At 40.1% G+C, this 24,483-nt stretch overlaps 1 protein-coding gene across 3 annotated transcripts in view; it reads right to left on the bottom strand.

Moving 5' to 3' along the window:
• Positions 1 to 24,483, bottom strand: part of CCDC80 (coiled-coil domain containing 80) — a 36,984-nt gene that overhangs the window by 11,330 nt on the left and 1,171 nt on the right. For 2 of the 3 annotated variants that reach the window (XM_023525677.1, XM_023525725.1), the window contains 4 exons: positions 21,808 to 23,711; positions 14,607 to 14,763; positions 2,928 to 3,064; positions 1,094 to 1,242 (listed from right to left, as the gene is read on the bottom strand). In XM_023525677.1, coding sequence (XP_023381445.1) covers positions 1,094 to 1,242; positions 2,928 to 3,064; positions 14,607 to 14,763; positions 21,808 to 23,700 — 2,336 coding nt within the window. In that variant the 5' untranslated portion in view covers positions 23,701 to 23,711. Of the gene's footprint in view, positions 1 to 1,093; positions 1,243 to 2,927; positions 3,065 to 14,606; positions 14,764 to 21,807; positions 23,712 to 24,128; positions 24,478 to 24,483 lie in introns of those variants that run through there. The other variant, XM_023525706.1, reaches the window with a different exon arrangement.

Here is a 24,483-nt window from a genome sequence, read left to right as displayed (position 1 = left end):
GTGATCACAGAAACCCTGGGATGGAGGTAGGGCTACTTACTGTCTTTATTCTCTTTTGTGGGGAAGAGATTTTTAAGGCACATTAATTAAGAAGTGTAGGGTCAACATAGCTAGTAAATTGCAGACCCAAAACTTGGATAAATAATAAGTCCTATGCTCTTTATACATCATGAGGTTATCTCCTAAGAGACCCAAGCCTCCTGAATCTAGATGGATTCAGGTTACCCACTTACTCATCATAGAATTATTGATTCTCTGACTTGTTTTTGGAGAATGTCCTTTACAGATACAAATAAGGAAGCTCTGCCTAGAGTGGTACACAGTTAACACCGAGCCTCCAAGCAAAGGCTTGCTCCATTTCAGGAGACCCTTGGCCACACAGGACAGTTTGGATAGTGTTACATGGAGGTCTCTATGAGTTTATTTGTTGTAGGTGGAATTATTGCAGTTTTATACCTCTTAGGGCCCCAAAGGCCCTACAGAATTTCATCCAACATAGAGGTAGAGAAGGAGAAGGGAGGAAGTGGAATGATTTTTTTTTTTTTTAATTTTCTCTGTGAGTGTACCAGGGTTTCTCTACAATGGTTTACAATAAACCATACTCCCCAGGGAACCAGGAAGCTAGGCCAAAGGATTTTTCCATTTGAGGTCCTGGTGGGGCTTTTGTTGTTCTCTGTAGAGTTGGAAGAAAACAGACAATCAAGCACAGTGTTCCGAACAAATACTGTTTGGAACTAGAAGGGGCTTAATAAATGCTGTATACAAAGCCCTCCGAATTCAATTAAATTAACCCTCATAGGTCAGAATTCTATATTCTGTGCCAAAAAAGGGAGCAGAAAAAGGATGAAAGATTTATCCAGAGCCACCAAATCAACACTCAAGCTTGAAGTTGACTCCAGCCAGCTTGTGACAAAAGCCACTTTCGACAGGACAAGACTACGGCCCAGTGGCCAGAGACCTATGAAATAGACAGACCTTTCACCCGGGAAAGTCACTCTCTGCACACATCCTCTCCATGTTTCCTTGGTGTTTTCAACAACTCACCCAGAACACATTCCCTCTTGCCTCCTCAGAGACTCCAAAGGTGATGTACCTGGATAGGAAGTTCTCCAATGACTGTTTCTTGTCTTCCTTGCAGACAATGCCCTCCTTCTTTTGCTTTTCCATGTCTTTGATTCGGGACTGGAAAGTATCAATCAAATCGAACACGGACTTTATCGCTATAGGCACCTCATAGTATTGCTGTTTAAGAAAAAGTAGAAAGTATATAATGAATAAAGGTGTTTCTTCATTCTGCTCATAGGATAGAGAGCCTGGGAGAATTCAGGGAGCTCTGGGGAAACCAGAGCCTGGAGGGCTCAGTGATTTATAAACTTTCTCCAGTAATAGTACCTCTGCTGATGTTTTGAGGTTCAGAATCCATGAAACAAATGCCTCTTACCCTTTATGAAGATTTCTTCTTAACTGCACTCCTTTTATTGAAAGGGGTGAAAGGGGTCCATGCCTTCCTCACCACCATATCCTAGGTTCACTCCCCTATCTCTGAAACTAAGCTGGTTTCTGTTCACTACATAACTGGAGAGAAAGTGAGAAATGCTATATCTAACACAGGAATAGAATAACATGTCAGAGTATCTGACCTAAGGATAATTTTCCACCAAAAGGAGTCCTGTGCTATAGTCATCAGGAATCTACATAAACTCTTCGTGATTCCCAGAGATTATTTTATTGAGTCAGCATCACCCAAAATAAAGTCATGTCTCCTTATGTATTCTTAGAAAAGAGTTGAGATCCAACCTAAGCCTAATGAAATAAGATTTCCTGGATGATACCTGTCTGGACTTAGAACAGCAACCTGAGATGATGTGGGGGTCTGGCTGAGCATAACCAGCATAAGCTAGAGAGAAGTCTGGACATAGCTTAGAGATATGGCCCCAGTGGGAATTTAGTAAACCATAGGATGTAAAAGCTGACAGTAACCTTAGGGATCATCTAGTCCAAACTCTTACATTAGAAGTGTGGCAGCACACATGCAAAATGAATTACTGAAGGGATCTTTCTCCAGATTCAAAAAAAACACTGCAAGTTGGATCAGCTATTCTGATAGCCCAGGAAGCCTTTTACCTAATGATTTTCACGCAAGCATGGTATACTCTCAGTATACTGTAATGGTTAAGACAATGGTCTCTGGGGCCAGCCTGTTTGACATGAAGTCCAATGCTAACTAGATGAACTTAGTCAAATGACTTAGCCACTCTGGGCCTCTATTTGTTCCTCTGTGAAATGAAGATATTATTTGTTATTTATCTTAGAGGTTTGAGATAGAGATTATAGAGTTGAGGTGAGTGCCTGGCATAAGGAAAGCACTCAATAGAGTTAGCTATTTTTGTTATTATTATTTATTTTTCATAGTTCAGAACCTTTGTCTGAACTGTCTTGTACATGTTGGATCAGGAAGTAAACTTCCAGGCCCTTCCAAAGTGGGCATATGTTAAAGCTGGTTTTCCTGAAGGCAGAGGCCAAATACTCTTAAACTTTTATCCTCAGGGCCTGATAATAAACTTTTAAAAAATAAAATGCATATACTTGGGTTTCACCACTAGTGACTCTGATCCAATTGGCCTGGATCCAAGGATTATAATTTTAGCATGAGCTCTAGGTGATTCAACAAATGTCTGATGAATGCAAGCCATTGATATTGCAGAAGAATTTAGTATGAGTCAAGAAGCTGGGCCATAGGAAGTCATCCAACCCAATCTTTTCCAGAGACCACATTTCTGGACATGAATTCCATAAGCCAACGTGGAATATTTGAACCATTCCAGAACCTTCCCATTTATGAAATAATGTGTGCTTATTTGTACATCTAATAGACTCATTGCTATTCTAAAGAATGGCACCACATCATCCAAAACAAGAACCTGTACCTTGACTCTCAGGTCCACGTCTGTGAGCACCATGAAGAAGTCATCATAGGTCATTCCATACTCTTTCCTCAGCTCGCTGATGAGCTGCTGGTCTACCAGGTCCTCATCATCCACCACTCTCATGGGTTTCTCATTATCTTAAGGCAAATGAAATGTGAATAAATATGGCTGTGACAAGACAGAAACCAGTGGGAAGCAAATGGGCGGAGGCTCTGGGCCTCCATCCTGAGCTAACTAGAACAGCTTTCAATAGTTGCACATATTTGACTAACATTTTTTGTGTGTGTTTGAACAAAAATTTACGAAGTGGATACATACACATAGAAACCAATAAATAAATTCATTTTGAAAGTCACTCTTCTAAAGATGACCACCTCTGCTGGTCCAGGTTGTAGTGAATCAGAAGCAGCAAAGCAAGAGTGAGGACTGCTGAGTCATCCCTGCAAGAAGACTGTCACCTCACCCAGGAACGAGTCATAACCTTAGCTCTCATCAGGGAACTAGACAAGATACTTTTAAGTTGTATTTCATTTTAAAATTAATTTTAGTTTTAGTTATTCATTTGGTTAAGTCTAAAATTTATGTCTGTTCCTCCCTTTTGTTATAGAATCACTTTGGGACTCAGGAAACCATATCATTGCCATAGAGAAAAATAAAAAGTCTATCTTCAAACCTTGTCACAGGTTCCTTTTGGCTTCAAAGAAAGTCAAGCTATTTATAATCCAAATTTTGTAAGTGAATTCAATTTCAAGCAAAATGTCACTGAATTTAAGGAAATTTTAACTATTATATATTTTTCCAAACATCAGGCCCTAAAAATAAATTATTATAATTCAGAATGGTTCCTGAAGGTGCCACTGCATTAATGCGAAGTATGAACATGGCAACTCCTTTGTCTGGAAAGCATTTTAGAAATAATAGGACAGGTTTATTTACTTCCTCTTTCTCGCATAGGTCACAGTGTTTCCATCAAATCTAAAATTTTTATCTGCAAAGTAATCCTCTGTATTTTTTTAAATGTAAAAAAAAATTAAAGTTAGCAAACATGTGGTTAACAGATATATATGAGTGAAGAGAAATTATCAGTTATTATCAACATTGCTACCCAACAAATAGCACTGCAGTAGAAATGACGATAATTTTGCTGACACAGAGGTTATTTAGCTTGAGTATCATTACTCTTGTATTGATTTTAAAAATAAGGACAATTGTAATTTAACTATTGCTTTGGTTTATTTGGTTAGGTTCATTGAAAGTATATAAACAAGGAACTCAATTTCTCTTGAGCAGATCTAAATGAGAGAGAAACAATCTATTTTCCTTCCTCAAGTCGTAACAGTTCCTCACAAAGGTCATCTGAAGGCATGGGAACTGAAAGCCGATATAGGCACCAAGTACTGCCTACAAAATGAAAAATTATATGCCTTATACATGTAAACTAGTTTTTAAATGCACATTTTTTTCTGTCATTAATAAAATATAAATTATTTAAAAGAATTACTAGATTCATGTTCCTGGTTTTTGTCTAGTATATATCAAAGAGTAAAAAAACCTTAGTTGTAGAATAAAATACATAGTATGACTTTATTCTTCATTAAAAGGAAACAAAGCAAAAAGAAAAAATATATCCACATGTGAATATGCATAGGAAAAGGTCCAGACGACATATGGCTATTAATGACAGTTGTAAGGGAAAACAGAATTTGCCACCCCAAAACATGCCTTTTTGGGGGATATTATTTTAAATTGGCTATTTTTAAGAAATTAGGTTCATGAAAGACCTTGGTCTTCCCCCTTACTGCCTAAAAGAATTTAGATAGAGAACCTGCTCCAGAAAGAGAGCTATCATCATAGATAACTACAGTTTAATATGAACGAGGTATAACAGATAAGGAGGAACCTAGAAAGACCTGTTTGATCAAAGTCCTCTCTCTGTGCCATTGGTAAAGATGGCCCAACAAATATTTGTTTACCACACGTTTGACATCTCCATGTGAGTTGACTTCCTGTACTTTGAAATCTCAAACCACACACCCCCGCCCCCGCCTTTTCTTTTTAGCTCAAGATGGCATATAAACCTTAACTATTCAATTTGTCCCTGGTCCCAGATTCTTATAGAACCCTGTATGTAATAAATTCAGTAATAAATTTGGTCATTTTCTCTTGTTAATCAGTCTCTTGTTAATTTGATTATCAGGCTAGCCAGAACTTAGAAGGGTAGAAGGAAAATTATTTTTCTGCTCCTACAGTTGCCTCTGGAGAGTGGGCAGAGGTGAGGTGGAAACTTTCATTGTTTACCCTATGTATGTCTATATTATTTAAGTTTTAACAGTATATTTTACTTTTAGTTAGTAATAATTATTAATGCGAAGATGGAGAAGGAGGAGGAGGAGGAGAACATTGAAAAATTGATTTTTAAAGTGTCCTTGATAATTAATGTTCTGATCCTAAGACTTTGCAAATCACATTTTATCTTGAACCTAGAATTTACTACTTTTAATTCCCAAGATACGTTTATGTTTGCTTTTGTTTATTAAACGAAATCTTTGTCTCCAGTGTCCTGCTGATTCTGTGCTGGGTATTGAATTCAGAGATAAGTATGCTTGGACACAGTTCAAGTTCCTGATTAGAAACAAAATTAGACTATTAGCACCTACCGAAGAAAAAGAATCACAAAAACTATTGAATGGCTGAGATAGAAGGACGTTGGAGATAGTAGCAGATTTTAAGAATTATCCCAATTCTCCACCCCTCCCTGTACCATCTACACTGTGTCCAGTAACTGCAGCTCCCTGTAATGATGAATGGGTTGAGCGGACCAGCCTTTTGATTCTGAGCTCATCTACATGACTAGCTTTGGCCAATGTTAGCCAATGTTAGTACAATTAACACAAACAGAGGCTAGAAATGGGACCACACATTTGGAATTGCTCTTGCCTCTGCCACTGCCATGACTACATGTTCACACTAGACTTCTGGAGGATAAGTCAAGGCAAGTTACCCAGATCAGCCAACAGTCAGTTGATACCTAGCCTGTGTGCAAGCTCAGCCAAGATCAGCAGAACTACTTGGCCAACCTGACTGCAAATACACGAGCAAGCCTAACCAAGCCCAGCCCAGCCCAGAGCAGCCCTACAGACTTGTGGTTAAATGAATATGTAATGTTGTATACCACTGAGATATGTGGGTCTCTATTGCACAGCCTTACTGTGGCAATAGACAAGTGATATGGATAATATCTGGCTCAACCCAGTCGTGTTATTGAGGTTGAAGCTAAGAAACTGTATGTAGTACATGCTGTGGTGTGCAGTCCAGACCCTACCTTTATATTAAGGCTTCTATGAATGTTAACAGCTGAATCCCTCTAAAAATTTTTGTCCTTAAAAAAGAGCTGCCTTTCCCCAAGTCACATCCTTACCAAGGGACAACCCATATTCAGTGGTTAATGAAGCGGGGCGGTGGGCGGGGGGAGAGCGTGGAGGGTGGGGGTGGGTAGATATAAAAGCTGTACTCCTTGACACAAAGTGCACAACTCTGAGGGGTCAGCTGCACTGCAATTCAAATTCTCCCTCTGTCATCTTGTATCCCTTATAGGAATTGTTCCTAAGAACATTCACCATTAATCTCCTGCAAATAAATCTCAAGAGTCTCAGAGTCTATTTCTCAGGGAACCAATCTGTCACAAACCCCAGGAAGGGAGCAACTTGTTCAAGTTCACATTGCTAGTTTATAATAGAGTAAAGGTTAGGATCTAAATAATATGACCTCACTCCTTTCCAGTGCTCTACTTTACTAAAATGTCATACTCAAGGATAGAGAGGACCCAGTGTCAAGATTTAAGCCCAATTTTGTTCTACTAGGATATAGTAAGAAACCAAATTCATGGTCTGCTTTCTACTCTCAACTAAAATATTTTCTGAAACGTTTTGACCGAACATTAGAAATAAAACGTTTTGCACTCCTAGACTACAGAAATATCTACATCTCAAATGTTAGTGCTGAGTAGGAGAATACGCCAAAGAAAAACAATAAAAGCACTGATTGACACTGGGTCCAACTAGAATGGTGGTGACTTTATGGCACGACACAGTCTACTTCTGGCCAAATTCTGAGGAGGGCACATGTGAGGCGAGCTCCTCTCCCCAGCTGCCTGCTTCTGCCACATGTCTCTGTTATGCTCTACATTCTGTCTAAATCAGGGCTGGGTGAGCAAGAGGTTCCCTGAAAAAACAACATAAATTTAGCAGCTTCTTGTTTTGCCAAAGCTCTATAGTCCTTGTCATGGGTCGCGGGGGTTAGAAGCAAACACTTCTGGAAGCATCACATAAATTGTCTACCTGGTCCTGATCCAGCTAAAATGACTCACAGATGCAAACCCACTTGGTGAGATTTGGTCATTTCACACAGCCTGCCCCAGACCTAAGATTATTGAGGAGGGACAGGAGGGAGGGTGAACTCTGCTGTGTGCTGGTAAGGACTGGCTCTACATATGAGACATTTGCCTAATTTCCCATCCTATAAGAACTCCAACTACAAAAGTCAGAGGCAAAAGTAGCAGTAAATTTCTTCATGTCTTTGTTCTTCCATACCTGACTATTGACGGCAATGACCCTGCAAAAAAAATTCCATTTCAATTACAACTTGTTAAATATCAGCTGTGTGTCAGGCATTATATTTGAAGCTTCCATCTGTGACTGCTGCTGCTTTGTGATATCCATGATTTCTCCTCTTCTCACCCCTATAGGCCATATCACCAATGTCCCTGGACCACTTTAGTTTCTCCCATTGCTTCAGAAGTTTCCTATCCTCTCTAACACTTTTTCGAAGTATAATCCACCATCCACCTTCATCACAATCACCTGGAGCTCATGTTAAAATTATAATCCTTGGATCCAGACCTTTTGGGCCAGAATCACTAGTGGTGAGACCCAGGAATCTGCATTCATTCATTCATCCATTCATTCATTCATTTATGACCATGGTAAATTTATTCAACTTTCCTAAACTATAGTTTACTCAAACAAAACTCTACCTAATCTAATTGGCTTTATTAAGTGATTCATGAATTGGGCAGTATTCCATCTAGCAACTAGAAGGGTACTCCTCAGGAACCTGTGTTTTAACAAGTTTCCTGGATGATTGATATACATGCTGAAGACAGAGATAAAACTCATATAATTGGCATAGCCTACATTTCGTCTAGGTCCTGGACTCAGCCTTTCTTAACTAGCTTATCTTTTAACTCTTCTTCCATACATTATATTCCAATCTTTTATTTCCAGTTTCTAGAAACATGTCTTCCTTTTCTGGCATACTATCCCTGCCCTTGTTCACATGGCAATTTCTAATTATCTGGGAAATATGTCTTTACCTCATCTGTGCACTCATAACATTTTTATATTCTTCTGTAATAATGACCATCACCTTGCATTGTAACCAATCGTTTATATCTCTATCATCCCACCAGATAGGAACAACTCAGCCATAGGGACTGAGTCTTGGTCATCTTCTAAATCCTTATAGCCCAGCACACATAGGTACTCGGTATAGATTTGGTAGTCATGAAAAATCTCCCAAGAAAGATATCAAATGATAAAGAGGGTAGTGAAGGATAGAGTAAAAAAGGTGAGCAATTCTGAGCTGCATAGAAAACTCACCGTCAAACCTTTATCCTTTCCTCTATCTTGTGAGCCCCAAACAGCAAATTTAAGTGTAATTTTATAAAACACATCATATAAATTTATTTTCTAAATTTGGGTTTTCATATATGAGGTCCCAATTGTAAGAATAATCATATTAATCATATTTTTTACTTTCTGTATATTACGATGTTTTGACATCTTAAAAGACTTTTCTGGTTGGGGAGAGACTGTTTCTCTCTGGGCTAGCCAGTTCTTAGAGATAGCAAAGGGCCCAGCCAGGAGCAGATCTTTGAAATGCAGACTAACCGATCTAGAACCCTAACCCCTCTCTCTGTCCCATGGACCCCAGGAGACAATATTCCTCTGTCTTAATCATCCCAGGGTCAGGTACCAGGGAGCTAGGGGCCATTCTTATAGCCCAAAGCCAGCCAGAATTATTCAAACTAGCCAACCTGAAGCTGTTCGCCCTGCCCTGCCTTGCCTCTCCCACAGAAACCCCAGTAAAGGCAGTGGTCTGGGCTCTGTCATCACTCTTGCTTCTGCTTCCTGACCAAAACCTGATGTTCTTCCTGTGACCCTGTAAGGCATGCTGCAGTTTCCTCTCAGGGACCTGTGAGTAATAAACTCTATTTCCCTTTGACATACAGGTCTCTTGAGTGTCATTCACTATGCCACACCATTCGCCACCATACCTTAACAAACTCTGTCCTTGGGTAACAGACAACATAAATAAAACATATTTATAAGGCATTTAAAATATATACCTATCCTGTTCAAGAAGTCAATACAAACCAAAATTTATCTGTTGCACTTTGGATAAATCTGGAGCCAAAGACTCCAGCTGAGGCTGAATTGCTTTTATCTCAAGAATATTTTCTGGATTCCTGAGCAGTCTGTAGTAGGTTATTTCAGTTAGGATAACTGGCCTCTGGCTATGGCATTTACTTCCTTTTAATTGGAAACAGATCAAGTTAAATGACTTTGTACTTGATTTGCTTGCTCCTATTTTGCTCTCTGAGAGGTTGTTTGCCTACTTACCACAATACTGTAGGACGAGTGACCGGATTGCATCTATGTGGAGGGACTACTCTGGCCATTCCTGATTACAAAGCTGCTGCTCTCACTTGGTCCCTAGAAAGAGCAACTTGTCCTATCTATGAAGACTGTGTCCTGCCAGGTACTTTTCTATCCTGCACACTGACTCTACTAAATCTTAAAAGTTATTTAAAATTTATTTAAAAATACATTCCTATCTCTAGTGATTTCATGTGGCTTATCAATAAAGTTTGAATTCTTTGCCTTGGTATTTGAAATCCTCTAAAATGTGATGCCAACCTACATTTCTAGGCCTCTCTTCTCTTCTATCCTATACCCAGCCTTATTCTCTAGACCAAAACTAGCTGTAAATCAGAATTACTTGAGCAACATTTTTGAAACCCATCCCCAGACTGAGTCAGTATCTTGGCCTGGGGAGGGGACCTAGGAATCTGAATTTTATCCTAATGAATAAAGAGTACCTATAAATTGAGATTTAAAAGACCAACAAGAGAAAATGAGCAAAGGACATTAAAAACAAAATATAAATGTTACTTAATCGTATGAACAGATGTTCCATCATACTCATAAAAAAAGAAATGCAACCAAACACTATACTACCCTAGGATACCATTTTTCACATATCCCATTGGTTAAAAACATTCACAAGTTTGATCATATACTCTGTTGGAAAGTTTTGGGGAAACAGACACTTGTAAATTGCTGGTGAGACTGCAAAATAATACAGCTTGTATGAAAAGAAATCTATTGATATCTACCAAGACTAGATACATTTTCCATTTGACCCAACAATCCTACTTCTAAGAATCTACTGCAAAGATATGCTCATATACACAGAGTGATAAATGTACAAGGTTATTAACTGTAAAACTCTTTATAACAAAGTACTGAAAACAATCCAAGTGTTTATCAACAAGAGGACTGGTTAAATAAACTATGGTAGTTTATTAAAGCAATGGCTTAATAAGGAATGTGAAAGAACTTTATATAGTCATAAGGAAAGATCTTCAGGAAATATATTTAAGTGAAAAAAGAAAAATGTACAACAGTATATAAAATATACTATATTTTGTATAAAAAGAAGGGGAATGTAGGTATTTACATTTATTTGTATTTGCATAAAGAAGCACTAAATGAACAATAAGAAATCATAAAAATATCTATGGGGGCAGAGAGTAATGGGGTAAAGCGGCCAGAAATGAGTGTAAGACTTGTCTGCGTGTACCTTTTCATGTAAAGCTGACTTTGGAATCCAAAAAAATGTACTATTTCTTTTTAAAAAATAAATAAAAAACAAAAGTACCTTGGTAGAGTAATCATTTATCAAAAAATCTACTCAGTTTCAATGCCCCTCCATTAAATCCACCCACTTTTCAAAATTCTCTGATATTTACAATACCTTCTCTGACAATGGCAACTGGAAGAGCTTATCCCCCCCCACCACATTCTTTAAACACTTGTTTTGCACAGTTGACCTATCAGGTGCTTTATGCTTCTTGATTGTTAGGGACTGATCTTGACACTGATATACTGATACTAGAGGCAGCGAGGGCAATGGAATGGGATGACTGAACAAGTTAGGTTACAACCTCTGTAGCCTCTAGCATGCAGAGTGATTGATAATCAGAGACTGAATAAACAGAGAGGGACACTGCAGTCAGAGTCTGGAAATCTGATCTCGCATTACAGAGTGGCAGAGTCTAGAGAAAGCAGCTGCCAGGCATTGCCACCACTGATGAAGGAGGAGTTGGGGCAAAGGGTCAATTTTTCAGGTGCTCCTGAGGAAAAGCAGCATCTTTGCTTTGTTATGGGTCCTGATGTTTGTGAGGCTTGTGTCCATAAAGAACAATTCTCTTCGCCAGAATCAAAGACAGAGTATTTTAGGCCGAAATGTCTTCTATCATACTCACTTATAAAATTTTTTTTTTTAGAAATTCACCCATGAATTACTCATATGATTAAGGAATTAACACTTTCTCTCCTTGTTGCCACATTTCACCACCATCAACTTTTCTACCTCCCTTTTTATAGATTATGCTCGAACTCTTCTATTTTGCTAAGAAAAAGAAAACAACAACAAAAAATGCATGTTGTGTTTAGCCCTCGTTTCTATTTTCATTCTGCAATAAAGTGCCTTTAGCAGCAACTTCTTCCTATCTGACAAACTTTGTCTACAATGCATCCTCTTGACATATATACCAATATTCCTATCCTAGATTGACATTTTAAATACCATTGACAACTAAGAATGCTTTTCACTATTAGATCATTCTAAACCTTCCCGTATAATATACTCTGGGTTGGCAAAACCAGATGGGTTTATTCTGCATTAACGTCTGCTCAAGACTGAATAACTTTTGTTAGCTAATGTCCAAAGTCTTTGGATAAGTTTGCTAGTATTTATAGGTCCACCTTCCATAGTTTAAATACATTTAACAAAATGGACCAGCTGGGAGAACTCCCCATACTGTAGTTGAACGTGGGACTCTGTTTTTAAGGCCCAATATAATCTGGAACAGTACAGAGTGCTTGATTTATTTTTAAAGAAAGTAAAACCATCTGATAGATTTCCAGCTGAAAATCAGTCAAGGCTGAGTTTGGTTCACTGAAACCATGGAGCATGCCAATTCTTATTTTCCCATGGCTGACTCCCAGTCTTGGCCAAAGGCCTTTCCCATAAGGGTAACCTGGGACATGACACAAGGACAAAAAGGCCTTCCAGGAATTAGAGGAGGAACAAGGTAAAAGGCCCCCAAACCATGTCCAAGCTGCCATTCTGTGGGAGGCAAACACCCAAATCACAATACCTGATTTCTAATAGAGCAAAAAAGGAAACCTCAGTCCTGCTGCAGTTCATATTCAATCCAGATGTCTAGAAATCAGCAAGATTAATGCTAAAATGTTGCCAAGGCAGCACCAGATGCTTATAACAGTTGGAACCATATAGAAGTTGAGGTGAGAGATATAATGATTTTTCCAACCTTCCTTGAAATAAGAAATGAGAATTCTTTGTGTAAGAGCTGGTAGGTAACACATTTGACACCGGGAACACCTGGTGAAGGAGGGCTTTCATCACCAGCCAGAACCCGTTTCTGCACTGGATTGAATACCTACTTCCTCTCTAGACATCTGAATTATAATTGAGCTCACTGGCTCATGCTACTATTTGAAAATCCAGGAAGCAAATGGCTGAATCCCAGTTAACCACTGAACATATGGCTTTGTAGGATTGTCACCAGGAGTAGTAATGCAGCCTGACCTTGAAGAGCACTTGTGAGGGTTCACTGTCAACATTCTGTAATTAACAGAAAGCAATCAAGTATTTTTCAGTTATAGGTGCTGTAGTCCCTGTGACAGCTCACTGATCTCCAGATGCCTGCCAGAGCAAATGGTGACCACAGCAATAGTGCTTATACGGGACAAGTATTTACATACATTATCTTACTAAATCCTCACTATAGCTTATGAAATACATATAACTACGTTCTAAGCTGAGACTTAGGAAGTAACTTGCCCAAGGTCACACAACAAATGAGTTGTGACTGTGGATTTAAAGTGGTTTGTTGGACTCCAGAACTTCTTTTGTGTCTTCTGTTTGTATGATTATTGTCTTGGTTAAAGTAAAGACACTCTTTTGTTGTTGTTTTTCCCCTTCCCAAACATACACATAGCACATCCACAAGCCAATCACTGATCCACAATGATTCATGCTGTGACATTGGAAAGGATGCTATTTATTTTCATTTGGAGCTATGTCAGCAGAAGATGAGCTAATAAGAGAATGAATAACTAAAACTTCATACCTGAATAAATTCTAGAGATCTACTGTACAACAGGTAGCTATAGTTAACAATATTGTATTGTGTTAAATTAATTAAGAGGGTAGATCTCGTTAAGTGTTTTCACCACAATAAGAAATATTATTTAGAAAGCTAGGCCATATTAAAAATCAAATGGACATTATTAGAGCATAATTACAACTGATATGTAGTCAATTACACCAAGATCACATGACAGAAAAATCTGCGAGATAATGTGTTATATTTTTGAAGTTATATGTTAACTAATGAGGGAAATATGTTTTATATTTTTTCAGATGTTTTCAGATGAGATATATTTTATGAAAAATATGCAGAATATGCAAATGGTGGAATATGAAGGATTTTCATTATAGTTAAAATGAAAATTTAATAGGTAGAGAATTTTTGTAAGAAAAAGTTTGTTTTTTTTTAAATAAAGCCCTAGAGATGTAATAATTATAAAAGAAATGGGTGGGTCAGATTTGGGGCTTCTGACTATGAGATTTAACTACTTGCAGAAAGTCTTGCAACATTCTTAGGAGAATTGCAATGAGTTAGATCTCAGCTGCCCAATGCTGAGTTGTATGCCTCAGGAGTCTCACACGCATCATTAATATGAAAAATTGTGAAAACTCTAAATTCAGCCAAATTCTTTTGCTCTCCAAAAGGACTTGGGCACAGTTCAGTCCATATTTTCAGTGACTTTTCATTTATCTTAACAATTTCTTTCAGCCCTGGTAAATTCCCTCCCCATCCTTGCCAGAGTCAAGTTCTGGCAGGTCCCCATCTGTCAGTGCCTGTCACTTAAAGGGTGTCGGAAGATCAGATGGCGCTGCTCACAGGCAAGAAGGTTCAGAATCCAAAAGAAAGCATCTGAAACATATCTCTCTGGTTCTCCCCCTATATTACTTCTGTATTACTTCTCTCTTTTTTCTTCACCTTACTGAATTTCAAACCATAGAGTGTTTGCATATTTTTCATATTAAAGTGCCAAAAACTTAAACCAGAAGCATCTGAAATGATTATGTAAATAATTAGGCAAACTGACCTTTTTTACCACAGGGAAAGAATCCTCTGGATATTTAAATTTCTCTTTAGATTCCCCACCGACCTCTCCCATAAAATTTGTCCCACCTTAGCTATGAGAAAAACAATAATATCATTAAAACGTTTAAGAGAACCTAGCTGGAAGTGGTCGATTTTCATGGTGCTGTTGTTGACAGGGCCAAAGATGGTGATCACGGAGATTTTCCTGGTGGCCATTTTGCAGAAGCTTTCCAGATATTCATCTCGCTGTTGCACGTACATGTTGTTCTCGACCTTAGGAGCGGTGATCAGCTGGAGGTGAGCGAAGGCAAGCAAATATTAGTTAATGGTGATGGTTTCGCAATAAGACAAAACCCAAAGTTTTCTAATTCGGAATAGAGGGCTGGCAGTGACTGACATCTAAACTAAATTAAAGTAAACTAAGTTAAGTTAAGCTTAACTAAACTACATGGTTTTTTTGGACATTTAGCAGAATTACATTAGCCATAAGGGGACTATTCAGATAGGGCTTTTTAAAAAAATATGGCTCCAAACAACTTAGAGTTTTCTACTCATTTCCACTATTTACCTTACTAGTCTCCATGTGTCTTGGTTTTCTCATTTGTGAACTCTGTACAGAAATACTTATTTTGCAGAGCTGTTATGAGCATTACATAAATAATTGGCATGTAAAAATTGTTCAGTAAATGCTATCTTTCTTTCCTCATTTTGATCTTCATTATCTTAATCGGCTGCTCAGACATTCATGAATTGAGTGGTTACATGTTTCACAGGGTTCAGAGAATTTAATAGCCAGGTCTTGGGCACACTGGAACATTCGATGGCTGATGTTTGCAGTAAATACTTTCTACTCATCCTCTGCTGACTCATCACTGGGCCTGCAGATTAGCCTCTAAACATGTTCTTGAATTTGACTACATTCAAATTTATCAGCTACTTTTTTACTTATGACCTAACTTTACTCAATAATTCTGAAGTCTTCCCTGTTAGCTTAGCATTTTTCAGAGGGGAAACCATCATGTTGTAACTGCTTTCAAATTTTTTCTCAAAATGGTTAATGAATCTGGTCCCAGCTCCATCCTGCTGTTTATTTTTCTCTGTCAGATATGTGTTTATTGCTTCCTGTAAGCTTTCCCTTATAAGAATTCTCTATGCTTGACAAAATACTATCCCTCACGGAAATCAAATGTGTTCCATAGCTTTTGAGTAGAACATTAACAAAGATTTTCGGGGATAAAGTTTTTTTCCTCAGATTGTTATTTATTTTAAGTAGCATAATTTCATTTATTTTTGCCTTTTGTTTATATGCCTGTTCAGATGGACAAAGTGGGTAGGAAATGCTTGTTTTAAAAATGTAATTTCCCAAAAGGAATAAAAATTAAATTTCCTGAAATGTATTCATTAATTCATATTTAGCTTTAAAAAAAAAAGAGAGATAGCAATGGTATTTTTGGTTTGCTTGTTAGTTTTCAATTAGCTATATGACATCTGAAAATATTTCTTCAGATTTTTATGGTAGCCCCAATCTTGGAGTTTTATTTTCAATTGGTATGTTTATGTTTTTCTTCCTGGCTGTTCTTTGCTCACAAACACACTAAATGACTAAAATGAATGTTTCAGTGAGGACACAAAATAGTCAAAAATAAAAATTAAGATTTACTGGTAATGATTTTGGGCTCCCTATTCTAATGAAGGATAAGCCCATATTTAGAAGTGTCTCTAGGGCACAGCTGCCCATATGCTAAATGACTGATAATTACCTGTCTCTGTAACTTCAAATCCATACATAGACTCCATTTCATTCATCTCATACTTTGCCATGGATTCTTAAAGTCCATGGACAGACTGTGATATGACCGGACTTCAAGAGTCCTCAAAGCTCCCTTTGGTCTTCTTCTCCCTCTTATATATAACTGATAATTTCAGACAATATATAATCATACAGAACCTCATTCTCCCCTGCCTGGAACCTTGTCCCACGGATCTCTGAACACGGTAGTCTTAGGCCATGGATACCCAGTGGGAATCACACTTAAATAAATAAAGACCTCTCATGTTTATTTTCACCTTGAGACCTTTGCCCCAGGATGCCTTAACCTACCATGAGGTGACATTTATTTTGCATGACTCATTTCCTAGCTTCTGGCACTGAGTCTCTCTTGCTAAACTTTCTTCTTACTTTACCTTATATGACCTCTTCACCCTATAGCCAAACCATTCTAAATTACGAAATGAAAAAAAATTTGGCAGAGCGGCACAGAGAAAGAGTGATTATAGCCAAAGTTGGAGGGCTTGCATTTTAATCCTTATTCAACCCCTGGCTTTCATTTAGCTTTAACAAAGCCATTTAATCTTATGAACCTTAGCTTTCTCAACTTTACAACAGAAACCATTGTAAAGGTTCCCTGCCAACCTCTTAAAGTAGTGAGAATTAGTAAAAGTGTGTGTGTGTGTGGCTGTGTGGCTGTGTGCACCCAAGTACCATATATGTATGTCACCGCTGAATAGTTCACCCACATTCCTTCCTCTGGCTTGGCTCACCCCTTCCACTCAGGAAGCCCTCCCTTCTCCTCTTTTCTCCTCCCCTCCTCTCCAATTTATCCGCATCTAAGTCATTCTTCAAATTCAGCATCCACCTTAAAGTCTTTTCTAGCTCTCAATGATCACTTCTTCCTTTTAATTACTGTTCTTATAGTCTGCACTGCTCTCTTGGAATTTATGTATATCCTTGATTTACCAGTATATTTTATGTTTATGTCACACCTCCTCTACTAGACTCTAAGTTCTTCAAGGCACCAAAGTCCCAGCTCCTACTACTGCTGTGCACATACTAAAAGAATAAACACTGGCCCATGTTCCTCAGGTTACATAGGTCACACTGGCCAGAGGAGAGGTAGGAAACACAATAGACCCTTGCCTATAAATGCCTAGCAGCAGTCCACAAACCAGTTGGTTTAATTTGTTCCTCAAGTTCTCATCAGGTAAAGTAGAGGAGGCTGATCTCTGAACGCATTTCAGGGTCTCTTTCCCTGTGTCCCATTCATTTTCTAGTTGGGCAGTATTTCAAACAGTATTTAAAATGGTAACCATTTCCAATTCCCTCTTCCTAAAAAGAGCATCTTAGAACTTCTCAGTATACATTTTTGTCTCATACTTGGCCTCTTTCTGGTTTGGTGGCAATACATCATGGCATGTCTCATGAATTTAGAATTGTGTGTGGTTCTTTTTTTATGTTTCTTTTCCAACAGTGTGATGGCATAAGGAGCCTCAGGGTCTAATGAAACCAGTTTGCATAAATAAAGGGAGCAAATGGGAATGGAAAATGCTAGGGGGTAAGTATTTTAAGTCTCAAATTATTCTACAGTCTGTGTTAGGTTCGAAACACTAGATTTTTACAGATTCTGAAAAATAACTTTCAAACTAGTAGTCTACCTTAGTAAAGCAGAGCTTTATATCCTTCTCCAAAATTAAATCAAATAAGTAGATTGTTGTCCCAATACTCAGATTTCTGAAGTAAGGTTGAAAGTATTAATTACTTGAATTACAAGGATTCAGTCCCCAAAGGATGCTTAAATTTGAACCCGAATCTCTGCAATTCAGCACTCTGAGGCCTCTTGTTAAATGACAAATAGGTAGAACTCAGGGTACAAAATGACAGCTTGTCAGCTATACTCCACATAGTCCAATGTTTAAGTGATAAACAACTTATCTATATTCTTTCTCATCATTGTCACCACCAAGCTGACACCAACCAGTTTGAGGGATTAGACTGGGATTCAATCTATTGCTCTTGACAGGCTGCCAGGGAAGCCAGATTGCTGAAGTGCAGAGAACTAGCTGAGTACTAAAAGCAGAAACTCTACTTTGATACTCAGCACAGAATGTTGACAACTGATATATCTCACCATTTATCTGAATAATTCAAGGTAGAAAATAAATTTTTAAATGTCTGTATTGATTAACTAATAGGATCATTCTCAGTGTCCTCTTCATTTACGGCATATGCCCCACATTTATACCCACAGGAAGGTGGAATAAGGGAGTGGCTTGAGAATGAGCTTTAAAATCAAACAGACCTGAGTTATAACTCTCACTTTGCCAAGTATTAGCTATACACCTCGGGAAACTTCTCAACCTCTCTAAGCTTCTATTTTTTGATCTGTAGAATACAGTTAATAAGTCCTTCTTCATGGGATTGTCATGAAAATTAAACTGCAGTCTTGGCAAAAAGCCCTAGCAGAGTGTGCTCTTTTCTTCTGACAGACTGAGAGGCACGGGGTTTGAAGGCTTGACCTCTGGCCTAAGAATAGGACACTTGGCTCCTCCTACAGCTTCTCTGAAGGCTTCTAGGTTGTTGTTTACTCAACTACAACCCATACCATTGTTTCCTGTGTTTCTCTAAGTAATTGGTTAAGTGGAGGTTATGTAATATTTCCACATCTAAAGAATGATATGAATAAATGCAAAGTACCACGGTTTATGATAAATTGTAGTTGGGCACCAGGTTACTGAAAACCTGAAAAGATGAGCTATAGGACCTGTACAATTTCTTGGAATGCAAACCTCATTTCAGTTTGAGCACACTGGCTTAGGTTAAGGCCAGTTGGAGGTATATGTTATCAGCCGTACTTGAACAGCTTGGAGAGTGCTAAGCATTAATGAATATTACTTGAATTACTGAACTTCCTGAATACCACCAACCATGTTTGACAGGGAAAATAAGTGGAAAAAACTATAAATGGCAGCAACTAGTTCTTTCACCCAGAAACACAAGTCTCCTCTCTGGTCAAATAGATTCTTTTCTCTCCATTTTTAAATATTGTATCACGCACACTCATGTTTATTTCATCTTGTCTTTTCTAGTCCATTCCTATTTTGGATATCATTAGCTCTTTAGAAAAACACATTTCTGACATATCATTAGCTGGGGACACATGGGACTGCAAGACTGAAATGTCTCTTTTGTTGGTACTTTCTTTTTTAATAACAAACCTGAATCTCTCACCAGCCCCCAAGAGCAACATCGCCTTGAGCAATCCCAGCTGGTTTCTGTTTTGCCTCACATGACATCAGCAGAAGCTGTCATTTGAGTTTCATTTGCTAGAAATTTATGATCAGGGATACTTTTAAAAGTAGAAAAGACCCAGCTGGGCTTTCAAATCCCTGACTAAGGGAGTGGAGAGAAAGAGAAATAAAGGGCATGACTAATTTCAGGGATACAGTATGAAAACCTCCTTTTTGTTAACTTACAAACTAGGGATAATGGAAGTACTTACCAGATAGGTACACAAGTACAATCTTGATATTTTACCCATGATTATTTTTCTCCCCTGGCTAAAACCTGACAATAAGGAATACTTTGCCTACCCTGTTGGCTAAATGGCCAGGGTTGGGTGACGTGCTCTGGCAGGCTGGACAAAGTCCCAGGTACTCAGGAGGAGAGCAACAGAGCACACTACTAATGGCTTTCCTACAGCCCCAAAAGAGGAGCTTTCCTACCAGTTCTCTAGCAAACATTCAGGCACCAAGTAGAGTTCTACTCTGAAATCAGTGATTCTTTTGGTTCTGACTGGAACATTTCCATTTAAATTTGTGCATTCTGGGAATGACCAAATAGCTGTTAAACTACACTAAACTGAACAGCCTATCTTCTGCTAACCTAAGTTTATATAGTTACTTTAAGGTTCTGGTTAAACTGAGTAACAACTATGAAAATAAATAACACATACACAAACCTTTAGACTAGATCAAAACTTAGGCTTTGTTCGATCAATAACTACACTGTTGATGGAAGAGCTAAGAGGATTTGGGGACACACCCCATCCATGATAAATACTACAAGGGACTCTGCTCTGAATAACATTTCAAATACACATTTCAACTTTTTGAAACCACTAAAGATAAATGGACATCAGAGTTTCTCTGGCTCATATTATTACTCCAAGTTAAGACCAGATTGAAAAAACTAAAAAACCCTCTGAGAGGTGCCCTGAGAGAAGAGTGCCTGTCTGCTTTGGTGAGGGGAATGCAGGGCATGGAGACACCTTACGCCTTCAGTAGGATAGATGCTATCTTCCAGAGCATGAGATGGCTTCCTTCTACTCAGGTATCTGAGAGAATCATTCCTGACTCATATTACCCCAAATTTTACTGAACTTTTTCTCTGAAGTAATTTTATCACACTCTCTTTTTCCTTATCAGCCTGCAGTAAAATGATAGCAAATAAGCAGCTACGGGTAAAATTTTGGAAGGGCACTAAAAGTGTGGGCAAGGAGACATAAGAGGAGGAGCCATTCTTACATTGCTGTTGAGAATCGCCCTTACATTTAGGGTAGCACTTATTCCTGTCCAATGCCTTCCTGGGGTTTGACTAGATAACGTTATCATAGCAGCAAGTAATGGACAAAGAGAGAGTTATAGAGATAGACCTGTAACTTTCTCAATACTAGTGGCACTCAAACACAAAAGCAAAGGACTGCTTGTCCTTTTTTTCATAAACACACATACACACACACGCACACTCATGTTCATTTTAAAGAGTCTCAGAGAAACTGACATCTGGACTCCAAGTTCAGATGTCTCTAGGGTGCTGGAAATTGGAACGATTAACCCAGTTCCCACACTCCATCCTTTTGCCCTCCTACCAATAGCTGGACAGTGACGGAAGAGGCTGCCTTTAAGGGAGACGATTTCAACCAGCTGTTTTTAAAAGCATTCATGAGGACCCTTCCCCATTCCCAGTCATACTCACTCTCCACCCAGGCTACCTCACTTTCCCCTTTGAGGTTTCCAATTATTGATATTGATATAGATATTGATATTGATATTGGTAGGAAAGTAGAAGTTTTGTTTTTTTCCCATATACATGCCTCTAGTTTCTAAGGTCCTGAAGAGAGAAACGTTTTTCCTAAGTTGTGATCAGAGTCAATGCATGCCATTTCAGAAACCTCATTCATTCTTCTTTTATTCTTTGAACTTGGTAAAAGGGAGCTGTATCCAGAACTATCCCTTGGAAGAGCAGAGTAAAGATGGGGGATGGGTATTGATGGGTTTGGAAGAAGCTGACTATACAGGTGCTCTCCTGGGTACATACATGTCCAAGGTCCTCCTGCCATTGACTCTGTGAGTCTGTATGAAAAAAGATTCATTTAACATTCAAACCAAAGGAGCTGCTGCCCTGGCTGCCCTTCCTTGACACACCTCCTGAGCTCCTTGACATGGCACAGGTTCAGCCATGGTCTGCCATCAGCAATGTGATTTTAAAATAATAATGACCAAATGTTAACATGCCCCCACCTCAACCCACAGAACAATACCAAGAAGAAGATTACTTACAAGGAGTCTTCGTTTGCCTTCGAAAGAACCCAGCAGGTCAGTCACCAACTTCTTGGGACTCTGGGTGAAGTGCTTTGTGGTGGGTTTCAAGTAGCCATCGTGCTCTGTTTTACCTGCTTTTTTCTTCTTGCTTTTCTCTTTCTCCTGCCTGTTCTTTTTCTCAGTCTTGTCCTTCTTCACTGGCTTTTCGCTTTTGAGTAACTTGTCTGCTTTCTCATTCTTCACCTTTTTTTTCTTCTCCTTCTCAGGTTTCTCAAGCTTTTCAAGCTTTTTAGACTCCTTTGCTTTTGAGGGGGGACTATTCCCCACCTGCAACTCCTCCTCCAAGTGAGAGGCAGTAGGCCGGCTGGGGTCATACTTATCCTCATACTCATTGCTAAGAATTTTGTCCTGGGCCTTCCTTTTGGGAGGTTTGCCTTTTGCTAGCTTGTGGGGACCTGGTACCACATTTGCGTCCCGGTGGCCATGCTCCCGCCTGTCTGTGCGGTTGTCCCGGAAACGGCCGGTGACAGTCCTGGTGCTATGCTCCGAAGTAGGTGTGGAAGGGGCGGCCGTGAAGCTCTCGAAGCTGCTGGCCTTGCTGGGCCTCCTGGTGGTCTGTGGCCTCTCCCTGGGCAGCTCCTTCCTGGGTGGAGGGTAGAGATTCTCTAAGGCTACGCCCCCCCTGGGCGTGGTCACCGCGGTTGTTGCTAGGGGTCTGTGAGCATCCGAGGAGGGGTGCACCCTGAGGGTCCAGGGCCTCTGGGTGATCGGAAAGGCCGTGGTGGTTGTAGGTCTTGCAGCTACAGTCACCACCCGAGAGGTAGCCCGAGTCATTGTTGTGACTGGAACAGGAGGCAGAGTGGTGGCCCTTGGGGTCGGAGGAGGTGGCGGAGGAGCCGCTGTAGTGGTGGCGGGCTTTCTCAGCATCTTCACCCGACTCTCTCTAGTGGGTAGGACCTGCGCCCTCCTCGGGTCTTCTTTCCTCTTCTCACTGCTCAGCCCTGGCCTTCCCGCCCCTCCACCGTTGTCCCCCTCCTCTACCACCTGGCCCTCTACCCCAGAGGCCTTACATTTTTGGACAAAACCCTTCTGCCTGATCTTCTCTATCCTGCGGATGGGGCCCTGGTCGATGATCTCGTACATGGCCTCCAGCCTGACCGGATAAGGGTAGCGCTCCTCAACCTGCAGCGTCTTCTTTAACAGGACCATGCCAAACTTCCCTTTCTCCAGCTTCAAGAAGCTCATCAGCTTTGGGATGAGGGTGGGGTCCAGGGGCTGCTCCAGGATCCGGCCCTCGCTGGTGATTCTGCGCACCTTGCCGCCTTCTTCGCCCGCCTGATGGAACAGCACTATCTGCTGGATGTGCCTTTCTGCCAGCTCACAGTACACATCGTCCTTCAGGAGGCTCATCATGAGGCGGTAGTAGCCTTCTGAGGCGTGAGGGGCCGAGATGACCCACACGCGATTCTTCCCCGCAAAGCTGGCAAGGATGTTGGGAGAGCTGGACCCAGAGGGGAAGCGCAACGTTCTTGAACGAGCCGAGGACCCCTCATCTCGGACCATGTCACGGGGAGAGCTCCGGGCTGCTGGTCTCCGCTCAGGTCTCACCGGAGCCCCACTGATGCCCAGCGGGGCCGGTAGGTCCTTTTCGTGAGCTATTCTCAACACCGGCACACTGCTCCTTCTTTGGTGAGGCTGAAGGTTTGGTTCCTCCAGCGTGGTTCTCTCAATTCCTTTAGACCTCCCCATGTGCCTCAGAAACCGAGCTGGCCTTCTGTTGACTGGGGAAACCAGAGGCGCTCTCCGCCCTCCCTGGCTTCCTCGATTCGTGGCATGGAAGTGGGGTTCTGATCCACACACCAGCCACATTGCCAACAGCATGGTCAAACTGGGTCCCATTCTCCATGTCATTGTGTAATCCACTTTGGGAGGCGGCAAGGTCAAAAGACAAAAGGGGAGGGGAAGCGGGAGAAAAAAGAAAGAAAATTGTTTAATTACAAACAGAACTGAGCATTTTCTCTTTCTCTTATTTTGGCCAAAGGCTAGGGGAAAGGGTGGTTAGAGAAGAAGGAAGAAGGTCAGGGAATGGAAAATAGGATGAGATCCTGTAAATTTTAAACCCCTGTAATTTGTCAGCACCTAGCAGAGACAGTTACATTAAGCAGGAAACCCAGCCCAGTGCCCCATTCAGCATGCTTGCACCCTTTCCACTGACTCTCTGATGCTCCAGAGAAAATGCACACTGAGCATACTAATTACGAGAACATTCCCATTTCATTTCTTCAAACAAGCAACAAAGAAATAAACACACCAAAGACAGAAAAAGATTACACACTTACATTGTGGCTCATGGAGATGGAATGCAGAGGGTTTAAAAAGCAATCTGAAGTATGGTCCCAAGACAATTTCCCAGATGAAATACTTTTTCCTCCCAACTTTCTTTCTCCTTTGCAAGGCTCGTGTGTGCTGCAGCTCCAGCTCCCAAAGTCGCCTATCCTGACCTGAGGGCTGAGCTGATTTCTTCTTTTCTTTCTGGCTGTGTCTTTTTACCTTCTTGACAAGTAGGGTGAGATGACAGGAGCTGTCCTTTTAAATTTTTGCATCTCCATTTTTCAGTAGTTTCTGCTCGGTCTTGTGTCTGTGTGTGCCGGTCCCCTGTGCCGACAGACAGGACGCCCCTTAAAGCGGAGCCTC

This window comes from Pteropus vampyrus, unplaced genomic scaffold (genome assembly GCF_000151845.1).
Source record: "Pteropus vampyrus isolate Shadow unplaced genomic scaffold, Pvam_2.0 Scaffold1, whole genome shotgun sequence".
Taxonomy (NCBI): Eukaryota; Metazoa; Chordata; class Mammalia; order Chiroptera; family Pteropodidae; genus Pteropus; species Pteropus vampyrus.
The sequence above is the reverse complement of the archived record's forward strand: the minus strand, read 5'-3'. Positions and strand labels throughout refer to the sequence as shown.